At 30.3% G+C, this 13,351-nt stretch overlaps 1 protein-coding gene across 1 annotated transcript; it reads left to right on the plus strand.

Moving 5' to 3' along the window:
• Nucleotides 1–2,002: 2,002 nt before the first annotated feature.
• Nucleotides 2,003–2,554, plus strand: LOC100803502 (ABSCISIC ACID-INSENSITIVE 5-like protein 2). The gene has a single exon (XM_006595156.1). The coding sequence runs from the start codon at nt 2,003–2,005 to the stop codon at nt 2,552–2,554; it is 552 nt and encodes a 183-aa protein (XP_006595219.1).
• Nucleotides 2,555–13,351: the final 10,797 nt, after the last annotated feature.

A 13,351-nucleotide genomic window follows, 5' to 3' on the forward strand; every position in this document is an offset into this window, starting at 1 on the left:
CGAGCCTTAAATAGGTCGAGCCAAAGGCCCTTGACAAGCGACTCAGCTCATTTCCATCCCTTTTGGGAACGTAGGCGAAATGCTGCCGAAATTTCAACAAATTTATAAAAGACAATTAACATGTAGTATTCAATCTACTATACAAAAAAGTCTTCTTGAATGGGATAGGACCACACCTTAAATGAAAAAAGTGAGGTTTACATGCATGTTACATGACTTGATAAAGTCTTACAGCAAAAGGAGAACATGGATCGAAGTTGGATGCAAGCATCACACATTAGTGATGAGTATGAGAACGGCGTTGAACAATTCCTCCAATTTATTGAATTGAATGCACCATCTTTGCGTGATAAATTTTTTTGTCCATGTGTCAAATGTGGGAATAGGAGACACCAGTCAATAAATGAAATGAGATCACATCTTCTATGTCATGGGATCATTTTGACTTACACAAAATGGATATGGCATGGGGAATTGTCAAACAAGCCATTAGTCTCTCACATCGATGTAGGACATTGTTCCAAGTGCTTTATTCCTCGAAGCTGGTCTAGATAATAGAGTTGGTCATGCAGGGGGAGTAGGTGGACTCGTGATTGTTTGAGATCTTGACTTGTTTTCCTGTTGTGAGTCCTGCTTGCTTCATATGTACTTATTTTCAAAATATTAATTTATTTATATGATGCTTAATTATATAATATTAAATTAACTAAAACCATAATATATAGTAAAAGAATTATATGTACTTATCATAATTAGTTGACAATAATAATTTTTAATTTTTCAGCTATGATTAAGGTTTTAGTTAGTTTCATATTATATAATTATGTTTATATTGAATTAATTTTCTAATTAAGTTACATATAAAATACTTATTAATAATTATCTTTATTGATAATCATTATTTATCATTATGTTGGTTAATTATATAATATTAAATTAACTAAAACCATGATATATAGTAAAAAAATTATATGTACTTATGATAGTTAGTAAACAATTATATAGTCAAATAATTTTTAAATTTTCAGGTAAAATTTTCATGTTATATTATGGTTAATGTAATTAACTTACATTTTAATAACTTATTGATAATTATCATTATTTATCATAATTACTTGACAATAATAATTTTTAAATTTTCAGCTTATATATAGGTTTTAGTTAATTTAATATTATATTATTATGTTTATTATTAATTATTAATCTAATTAAGCAACATTTTAAATACTTATTGAAAATTATTTATAAATATAAGTAATTATTTTTAATTATAAATTTCTAATATTAAATTTATATATAAATAAATTAATATTAACATTTCTACACCAGCAATGACGTAGAAAACACTGGTTTCTTCATCGGTCGTAGACTAACCGCTATCGTAGAAACATGTGATTTCTAAGTCAGTGCTTACGCAAGTACCGATGTAGAAACCACTGTTTTCTACGTCGTTGTTGGTGTAAGCACGACTTAGAAATCACCTATTTCTACGACATCGATTAGTGTACGACCAATGTAGAAACTAGTGTTTTCTACATCGTTGTTGGCTAAGCAACAACTTGCTTTATGACGTGTTTCTAAGACAGTCCTTTTATGACCGTCGTTGAAAGTTCTGGCCTCTACAACGTCGTTAATTTCAAAGACAGACATCCATCGTCTTTGAAAGGCTTTTTCCACCAATGTAAAATGCTATTTTTCTAGTAGTGACAGTATCCACCTATGGTTAGACAAGGCTCATATAAATATGACCTCATCACATTTGATGAGGTTAGGAAACATAGGGAAGCCTCTCCATAGTATGAATTTGGATGATGAACTTCAAAAAAATGTGATCTCAACTGATCAAAGTGGACAACTTGTGCAAGACCTTTTATCTGATCATAATTCATTTATTCTTCCTAGTTTGAAAAATAATAATATTGGCACATTGAGTAACAAAACCAATAATAATATTAATAGGCCTTGGAAGGAGATTGTTCACCAAGAACATGTGAATAGGTCTATGGACACCCCCTTGAAGCAACCTAGTTTGGGGGAAACCCTAGAAAGTTTTCTAGTTCGAGCAGGTGTGATCGATGTAGGAGATCATCAAGATGACAATAATGATAATGTTGTTGTTGGTGGTAATACTCATCATCAGGCCCTGATGGGAATGGATCCAGTGGTGATGCTTTCACAGAAGGAACATTGGTTGCAATTGAAAATTCCTATAGCTATTGACATGCACCAACATCAGGAGCAACATCATCAACAAAGAGATGTTGGGGAGCATCAAGATTTGATTGTTCCTAAGTCATTATTTTATGAGAACCAAGAAATGGAAATTGGTTACTCAGAAAATCCAGGGGGGATTTCAGTGTCACCAACATATTCAGATTCAAAGAGTGCTATTTTTGGAAAGAACAAGTATTCAGACGAGGTGCTGGAAAAGACTATTGAGAGGAAGCAGAAGAGAATGGCCAAGAACCGCGAATCTGTTGTAAGATCCAGGACAAAGAAGCAAGTTAGTACTAGAATGACTCCTCAATTATCATCAAAGCATGCATGCGGTTAGTGCAGGATATATATATATATATATATATATATATATATATATATATATATATATATATATATATATATATATATATATATATCTTCACCTACAAAAGAAATTTATATCGTTCTTCTCTCCTTTATCTCATGTGATTCAAGGAACACATTAATAAGTTAGAGAAAGAGAAGTGTCGCTTGCAGAAAATCAATAGTCAGCTCAAAAAGCTAAGGTACATTCAACAATCCATTTGCAAGGGAAAATAATAATTTTGTGTTATGTTATATGTATGTGTTGTGCTAATTAATCTTATATTATGATATATAGATTCCTGCATGACCTGTATTATTGTTTTTTGTTTGATTAGCAAATAGATTTTATTAATGACTACCACAACAGTTATGTTAATGAAAATGACATTTTTTATCAGTTTTATAATTTGAAAGGATGCACAAAAGAGAGAAAAAATAAATAAAAACACATATTATCAGGTATATATATGTGGAAGATATATGTTGTGGACTATTTTAGCAAAAGAGCATGTCAAATAAAAAAGATTTAATTACTCATTTAATTCTTATAATTTCCAAACTTATATCTTTTAGTCTCTATTTAGATTTTAATTCGTCGAAAGTTAAGACTTTTGACAATGATTTCATAAAAAACCATCTTAGAAAAACATGACCTTCTAAGACGATAGTTAGCTAACGACCGTCTTAGAAGTGTACCTTTCCATAACGGTTGTCAGCTAATGATCATCTTAGAAGGAAGTTTTTAGCTGGCAACCATCTTATAATGTAATTTTTTTAAAATAGTTAATTAATTTTAAAAAATAAAAACATTATTATGAAATGATAACATGCAAGTATTGTTAAACACTTAACAAGTGTACATTACAATCAAATACCATTATTGTTAAACTAAACCACAATACAGCAGAATATGAATCACAAGTAGAATATCCTAACATGAATGTAGGAACTTTGAGGGGTTGCAAAGCATGAAATGCATTGGCAAAAGCAGTTAAAATCCGCAGAGCATGAAATGCACTGGCAAAAGCAATGAAAATCAGCACAAAAAGCTAATAACCATCTTAATCGCCAGGTGATTACTGGTCAATGATAAAATCATCTACTGAAAGTAATAAATAATCTGAGATGGGATAGGTCAAGTCACCTCAATGGAAGGCATGGTCACTGAGATGTGAAGGTCCCTCCCATCATTGACGGCTTCCATCATGGTTATGCAATGGGAACTCTCAACTTTTTAAGCTGGATCTTTGCCAGTGGCTATAAAGATGGTAGAAACAATGTTACTAGCATGAGCGTTAAACCCACCAACAACACTGGTGACAAAAAAACCAACAAGGTTTTTGAGCATGTTAAGCTCCATCAGGGCAAACGCGTTGATCTTCAGTACCTTCTACTCCAATTTTTCTTTCATAATTGCTTCACAAACAACTAATTTCCCATGTCCCCCGATCTAATTCACTGCAGTAGGTTTCTTGTCTGAACAATAATTTCCTAAAGGAGGAAGTCAGTAAACAACCATCACATTTCGGTCTAATCCTCCCAATAAAACAATTTCAGCATGCCTTGATTATAGACAAAATCATATTTTTAAATAAGCTAAAAATTAAACACAAATCGGACAATTTTTATTTGGTGAGATGTTATTGAAATTTTTAATTTTTGCATTAGATTTAGATAAATCATTCAATGGTTTAATTAAACATAACGACATGGTAATATTGCACCACTCAGTATAAAAGGTGAACCATTCTAGATGTGACTATAGCCACCTTAAAAAGCATGGTGAAGTTATCATGACGGCCATGGAATGAGATATTTGATTCCCAAATTTATGGTTCCAAAGGCGTGGAAAAAAATTGATGATAACCAAAATTTCAATTTTACTTCACCATTCCTCAAGCTCACACAGATCATCTTACCAAATTGTACACTAAAGGGATAAGTTCATCAGTATTTTGCCTCCTCTTTTTATTTTACTCTCGAAAATTTTATGAACTATAGCAAAAAAGAATTTATCATAAAGATTGGCCTTTACTAACTCCTTCATAATGAAGTAAAAAAAATGCCTAGTAGTGGGGATTTGGATAGTTTGCATGAAGTCCTAAGTTTAAATCTCATTGTCGCTATTGTACAATGAGATAGAAGCTTAATGGAAACAATGAGCATAAAGACCAAAAACAATGTAGGGGTTTATTATTTTCTTCCTTGGATGAATTCTACTTCCCTAAAAATAACCGGATAAAAGAAACGAAAATTAAAAACCAAGGATGGTAAATGCATTTAAAAAATTTCATGCATGTATTACCGTTTGTTGTATAACTTGTAACGACTAATGAGTAATGACTTATTTCTGGCCAAGAACATATTTACCCTTGCTCCCTAAGTCACACATACACAAAGAAAATGCATTCACATATTTTCGAGCTCCCATCATAGATTATAAGGTACAAGAATTCACCCCTTCAAATAAATAGTAGTAATTCCCAACTACTTTCAAGCCATGCAAACTGGCATTTTAATTGGATAATATTTGATAAATAATTTCATTGCACAAGTAAAAGCAGAGACGTAGTACCTGTCTGTACCCAATGTTTCTGGGATAGTGTTTCTTCTTTTTATATTTGAAGACAATTACTTTGGGGTCTAGACCCTTCAATAAAAATAAAATGGTTAAGGTAGAAGTTTTTTCTTTTAATCCTATATTTGGAGAAAGGAAACAAAAAGAAAGAGGTGTACCTGCTCTTCCACTATTGCATATACTACAACATTTGTTACAATTGGTTTCCCAATGTAGCAAAATGTATTAGTGGCAACCAGTAAAACCTTGTGTAAGGCAATTTGTCGTTCCCTAACAGCTAAAATTAAACTAATAGTAAAATAAGATTTGAAAATCATAATAGGTATTCATATAATATTATCACTTTAGCCGGTGTGACACCTAACCACTTGTAAATGATTTCATTCTACAACTCAGGCAAAATTTCCCAAAAAATACTTTTGTGTAGGAAACCTTAAAATTACAGGTAGAGTCATGGTTCAAATCATTAATCAGACTCAATTATATATTGACATCATATACGTATAATCAGGTAAATTTTCATGATAATCAATCTTCCAAAAAAGGGAATGGAGCATTTGTATTTTCGCAAGCATCATACGAGCCAAAAGTTTATAACATCTAAATTGTCAGTTTGTTATAGATATGTTTTCTGGTGACTACCAATTATACCACAATAATAACAACATATGGTATTTTACTCCCCAAAAATTGAGATACTGTGATTCATGCATTTGTGCATATATAAAAACTATACTGGCATTCACCACTATTTAGTTAATTATTATCTAGTTGCCATCACATTCAAACGGAAGAAAATTTGAGCAGCAATGTCTACAGAGAAAGTGGTGGTAGTAAGCCAATGATAGTCAAAATAAAATACAAAAAAAAAGTAATGACTAAGTTTAAAGAATGACGCAAAACTGTGGTTGATAAGCTACAAAAAAAGGTAGCCTATATCTTAGTTTGTTGAGCCATGATAATTTGAAGAACTGCAACATTTTTAACTAGAATTTGAACATGTTTCTACATATAAAATTGAAATTCCATAGCACTTCAAAATTTCTTACCTAAGAAGAAAAAAAAAAGAAAAAGAAGGGAAGTTAATATTTTTAATGGGAGGTGTGATTGAAGAAAGTAATTGTGTGATAGATGTTTTTGTTTTGGTGTGATTTCCCAAGACTTTGATTTAGGGGTACTTGAAATTTCATCTAAAATGCTAAGTTCAATAAAGTACTCAGATTCAGATGCTTGAGGTATTGTTATTCAATCACTACTCAACAAAATTAGCATATATTACATTCTCATGCAAACTGATTTTTGTACAATATGCAATAATTTGGACATGCATGATTTTCTGATACTCCATTTCCACTGGACATAAAATTTTCTTCGCCTCGTATTGATTCTTCGGCAACGTGCTATCTTTAGGAAGCAATTTTTTCAATAACACAAGCAATTCAATAAAAATTTTGTCACTCCAGTCAAATCCTACCTTCAAGTTGACCAAAACTAACACGGCTGGCAACCTTGTGAAAGTTGTGCACCCATAATACAAATGTTTCTTTGAATTATTTTCTATTTTCTCATACAAAAGTCCATGTGCTTGTTGAAATCCGCCTTGCCCAAGATCACGAATCATGTCTTCTATATGATGTCTAATGTCTACATCGACCAGCTCAGTGTGAGAGATTGTTGGCATGTCTGGCAATTCCCTATGCCATATCCATTTTGTGTAATTTGGAATGATTCCGTCACATATAAGATGTGATCTTATGTCATTTATTGATTGGTGTCTCCCATTTCCACATTTAACACATGGACAGAAAAATTTCCCACACAAAGATGGTGCATTAAGCTCACTAAATTGGAGGAATCGTTCGACCACATTTCCATACTTGTCACTAATGCGTGATACTTTCATCTAACTTCGATCCATGTTTTCCTATTGTTGTGACATTTCATAAAGTTATCCGACATGCATGTAGACCTCATTTTTTGCATTAAAGGTGTGGCCCTATCCCATCCAGAAAGATATTTTTTATAATAGATTGAACAATACAAGTTACTTGTCTTTTCTAAATTTGCCAAAATTTTGACAGCATTTCACATAGGTCCCCAAGTACACAAGATGAAAGCAGTGACATGTCATCATCCACTACATTCAACTATGCACTCGGAATATGGTCACTAACAACAACAACGAATGCGATGAGAGCAGTGGTATGTTCTACACAGCAGTCAAGATTGAAGTACACTGGTTGTAAAAGAAGAATTAAGTTCCTAAGTTTTCATCAAAAACTTGTACCTACAACCAAAACACATTGTTAGAGATTGAAACCTAATTAAGGTTATATAATGTAAACCAATATAGTCAAACAAATAAAACGAAAAACAAAACAAATGCACTAGCATATCCGTCTTAGAATGCATTATAAACATGTCATGTGACTACAATCTCGATGATTAAGGAATGAAGTCGAGAGTAAGAGAATAAAATGAGCCAAATCCCAAGGCCGTGTTTCCCCTAAATACAATTTTTCATCAAATGGGGAGCATATAAACATCCCATGTGACTTGCAACTCATTGTTTGTATATCAAAATATGTTTGAATACAATGATACATGAGTGTATACGTAGTTCAGCATTAATTAATGGGAGCATACAACAGTGGAGGTGTGGTCGTAGTTATCTTTTTAGTATGGTTTGGTGCCTTAATTCGGTATGGAAGTTAACATGATCCAAAAGACCAACCACATGAATATCTGATCAAAAAACTTCCTATGGATTTCAATTGTATCGTGGATTAATTGCTTGTGTGTAATTGTACTTTTTTATATGTGATTTTGTATATTTTCTACTCAAATGGTACATAAGTGTTGTGACGAAAGTTGGAATTATGTAATTCCTGGTGGCTATAAACAGATGATTGCCTAATTAAACACTGACTTTTGTGTAATTTTCTTATTTTTTGTCTGTTAAATCCCACAAGTGATAGATACATACAACTTTATTTTTATAAATTTTTGCAGGTTCTTTAGTCAACTGTGCCTAGGATTGGGTGTTGCTGTCAATTAAAATTAAGGTGACAAAACTAAATATTGATTTAAATGTACTAAATTTGATAATTTTATAGAATTTTCCTAGAAAGAAATAAGATTTAATCCTAGTTAATCAGGCTTTAATTCTCACCCTCATGGTGAAAATGTTGTCAACCATATTAATCATGCTACACGCATTAATTTTTTTTTTCAATTCTGTGATTTGGGGTTGTATAAATTGCTGGAAATAGTTAATTGCAAGTGAAACATGATGAATATGATGACACTAGTGGAACCAAATAGTCTCAAGAGTGCACATTCTGCAAAAGAGGCTTGACAAATGCTCAGGCTTAGGGGGGCATATGAATATCCATAGGAACAACAAAAAGAGAGGAAATCAAGGTCTCCAAATTGGTCCAAATCATATTGATGATAAGATTCATCATGTCAGGAGAGGAAATCAGAAAGAGAGTGATCTGGACTTGGAGGTCAGACTTGGCCATGATCCACACTGAGAAACGGTTATTTTATAATTTAAGATAATAATTAACGTTTTTTTTTTATGTGATTAATTGGATAGGTCTTTATATGATTCTACAAGACATTACTTGAAGCACATATCAAACTCTTAGATAAAAATCCGTGGGCAAATTTCTTTTCTCCTAAGACATGTTTAACAAACAGAAGTATTTGAAAGTTGATATCAGATTCTTTATATATCAGGTTGGATGCCTACAAATTAAGGTACTATGTCAAGAATGAGAACTAACAGTGAGGTAGTCAGGTACATAAATTTTATTGTTGCAGTTTACTATATCTTTATATAAGAAGTATGAGTACTAAAGAAAAAGACAGCTATATGCTTATAACCTTCGCGTGTGCATTTGACAGTTGAGTGTATATATATATATATATATATATATATATATATATATATATATATATATATATATATATATATATATATATGTATTTCTTATGTATGTTTATTCTTCTTGAGAAAGATACAAATAACCGTGTAGAGATATATTCAATTTATGATATTAATTGTACTTTACTTGCCTTCATGTGTTTCTTTTCACGCAATTGTACCATTCAAGTTTTATAAGGCAATATATCATGTTGTGTGAGTTTAAGTTTGCAATAACACATGTTTTTTCGTATAATTTTGCATTGAAACCAAGATTAATTCATACTAATTACAAGGTTTATTTTGATTCGTAAACAAGATCACAATACATTCTCTCATATGCTTCCTTGTCAAACATTGTAATTGAACTACATATCAATCACACTGCAATTAGCACATGCTACGACTGTCATTGACTAGCTAGGTTTGAATTTATTAGGGTGAATAAAAGTACCTCTAGTCCTACTTTGTAGAATCTATCAGCACTAGCATTAGATTTTTTCTCTCATATTTCAGAAGATCACAATAGCATAATAAGTAATGAAGCCAAAGATAAGAAAACAACCTTAAGCAATTAAGAAATCTAAGTACAGGAGTGGAGTTCCTTAGAGAGCTATTGAAATTATGAACCTTCTTTCAATTAGGACCGTACCATAAGTAGACTTAATTGTGTTCATGCAACAACAACAACAAAGAAGGAAGATTGAAACAAGTTGATGAAGGTAGCTATTGCCTCGGTATATATCACAACAAGGATATATATCCTTACTTCTGCGTTAAAACTTTATCGGAATGACTACCACAACAAGTATATCATAACGAAAAGTATGTAAGTAATATTTACTTTTTTATATAATTTTACAGCACAAAAGAGTTATGCATTAAAAAATAATATAAGATGCTTTTACGATAAGAAAAATCTCGCCCTGCATTTTTAAATATGCATCACTCCAATTTTCAAGTTATTACTACAGTTTTGTTTAAATAAATTATAAGAATCTAATTTAAATATACTGATAGTGTAATTTTTTTTAGAAAATAAATTATGTACTGATAGTAATTTTAAATTTTCATCAAATAAAAAAATCGCTGATAATTTTATAATTATTACTTTAAAAAGCATACTAATGCTAGTGCATGATAGTGATTTTTTATTGATTAATAATATAATCATTATACTCATTTTTTTTTACTCATTTAATTATAGCTTGTCATGAATGTTAAATTAATTTTACTAGAGTTTAATGGTTATGTTGTATTTTATACTAAATCAATTAAAAATCATGGTAAATATAGCTTTTAAGTAATTTTTGTAGAGGTTCATTTTGTGTTAGAGTAAGAAGAATAAATACTCATAATTAAATCTTATCATGAATGGTCTATGATTAAAAAATACATGTCACATTGAATTTTTAAGAAGTCACATTATTTCTCTTCTTACCCTCATCTAGTTCCCAGGGAAAATTAGGAATAGGAGTCATTTGACCAAGTCATTTGATTTCATTGCAGGTCACATTTACCATGAGGGGAACACTTGTTCTAATAGGTTAGCCTCTCATAGCTCTTCCATAAACACTTTTTGTTGGTGGAACTTACCCCATATCTGTTACAAATCTTTTTGGGCAAGATAGACAGGCTTTACTATAGGTTTAAATAGTTCTTCTTTAATTTCTCAAATTAAATTCTAAGAATTTCAAATATTTCAATTGAAATTCTTTTATTTTTAAAATTTTGTGTTTGGATAAAAAAAAATTAAAATTGTGAGGGTGAAAGAAAAATGAATGCAAAAAGAAGAGAAAATATGGTTGGTGTGCTTTCAAAGAGAAGAATATTGATGTGACATGGGGAGTTATACGGGAATCGGAACATGACGATATACACCACCATACCCGAGCATAACATTCAGTCAACGGTGCAAGACATGACCCAGATCCTTTGCGCCGACGAACACCTCTACTGCGTGATAGGCAGCGATGGCTGCTGACTGATGGGTGCTGTTCTACGTGTTCCGCTACATTCGCACCCGATCGAAGATCCTCGAGCTCAAACAGTGTTTCTTGAAGAAGAGGATTATCGACGTTAGGGAAGAGTCGTGAGTTCGAGAACGAGAGTTTGAGAACTTTAAGGTGGAAGAGAGGATGAAGGTTATAAAGAAAATACACAAACCTTTTAGAAGGTTCTTCTATCAAGAAGAGAATTTCAATTTCTCACCTTTTAGAAGGAAATTAAAATTCCACATTTTTAGTTGTTTCAAATTCCGTTTTAAAATTCTAAAAATTTAAATTTTTCATTAAAAAATATCCAAACAATAAATTTTTATCGTTTTAACAAATTCAGGTTGTGCATGGTACTTGTGGTTATTGTGGTGACAGCATAGCTGGGATGGCAACAACCATTTAGTCCTTGTGCTTTCTTTGCATGAAAAAAACTCATAAAAATAGTCTTCTCACTATGTCTCCTATAAGATTTTCAAGTATTCTTTAAAATTATTTATTTGTAAATTATTAATGATTTAAGTAATTGAAAGAGCTTATAATAATATAATCTTTTATTATTTTCTTTATTATTGTTATTTTTATGGACATATTAACGTTATTATTACATTTTAAGTTTTTTTTTATAATATCAACCTTTATGATTAATAATATTCTTTATACATTAATTATTTCATTAATTTTTATTTCATAATAATTTTTTATTTTATTTTTTCAAGCTTATTTTTCTTATGATTTTTAGTGTACGAAAACTTGTACCATCTTGAACCTGGGTATTTTTATGAATTTTGCAATTTTTTTCTACAATCTTCTAGAATTTAATATGATTACTTAATTTCATTAAAAAGATTCATAGAAAATTAAGATTATTTTTTCATATTCTCATACAAGTTATATTTTGTATAATTTTTTTAATGTTTCTTGTAATTTTTTCAGAAATTTTTTTTGATACATTTTTTATTTTTTAATTTATTATAACAGACAAGATATAAAAATTGCAACATAAAAGATACATGAGACAATATGACTGGTTATTTTTTTTTTCTTTTGATTTCTTGTTGTTCACATTTATGCTAAGCTGACTCCTTCATGAAAGATTAAAATTTTAAACTCATCCATCTAAAATCTACAAATCAGATGAAAAGTAATTAAATAACTAACTCTTAAATAATTAACAAGATGATAGAACGTGGTCATTCTGACATAAAATTATTTACATTTTGTAAATAACTTAATATCTAATGAAGTTATGTTATATTCAAATAGTTTCTGCATAAAGATATTAACAAGTTACGAACAATTGTATCGGAAACAAAATCACAAACAATTAAAAAAAAACACATTATTAGGAACCGGCTTGAAAGAAATTGCAGCAGATTACTTTGCAAATTAAATTTTACATATTTTAAAAATAATATCCTTGCTTGATAAGTGGGTAACCTTGGAATGCTTGATGTTGAGGTCTATATAATGGGTTAGATTTTTCATCCCAGCCGAACTTAAGTCACAACTCTTTTCTCTAAGGTCTTACTAGAGTAGTCTTTTAGGAAGTTTTAAAGATCATAGGGTGAAATGCACTAATTAAAAATTTAAAAATTTTCTTATTAGTATGTTTTTCAAACGTTAGAAATAATACTTGAGTCTTTTGTCTATCTTTTCTAAATGCATTTGTGGAGTCTAAGTGATAATTAAATTTTACACTCTTGGACTCACCTAGTAAGCCCGTGAACTTTGCAGATAACAACTGGTCTCTTATTTTAAAATTCTTATAATTATAAAGTTTCTTATGTCAACTTTTTAAACCCACATATCTAACAAATTTTATCAGTGAACTCATAAACTATCCATTTAGTCCATCTAAGGGTAATATATAATTATTATTAATTTATTATGTTAAAATTTTGATTTATAATTTAGATTGTTATTATTAATGTGTTATTTTTAAAATGTTGATAGATTTTTTTCTTCTATTTTATACATCTTTTTACTTATTAAAATATTTTTTTTATAAAAAAATATTTTTTTCAAATAACTATTTGAACCCTAAAACTGATCAATTTATCCGTGAACTTTTACAAACGGGATATAAACTAAAAAAAAAACTCATTTATTGTACGGACCAAACTTATTCAACTCATCTAAAATGCAAACTTTATTGGTCAAGTCTATCCCTATACCTATTTCTATTCAACATTGGTCAGGAATTTAAACCTGTCAAATCATGAATCACTAAATATATATTGAATAAGTTATTATTGATGAGATTTTAGGGGCATTTAAGAA

The sequence above is a fragment of the Glycine max genome, chromosome 13 (genome assembly GCF_000004515.6).
Source record: "Glycine max cultivar Williams 82 chromosome 13, Glycine_max_v4.0, whole genome shotgun sequence".
NCBI classification, from domain to species: domain Eukaryota; kingdom Viridiplantae; phylum Streptophyta; class Magnoliopsida; order Fabales; family Fabaceae; genus Glycine; species Glycine max.

Excerpts from the sequence above, each read along its gene's own strand:
- LOC100803502 (XM_006595156.1), top strand. The coding sequence starts at position 2,003 with ATGGACACCCCCTTGAAGCAACCTAGTTTGGGGGAAACCCTAGAAAGT.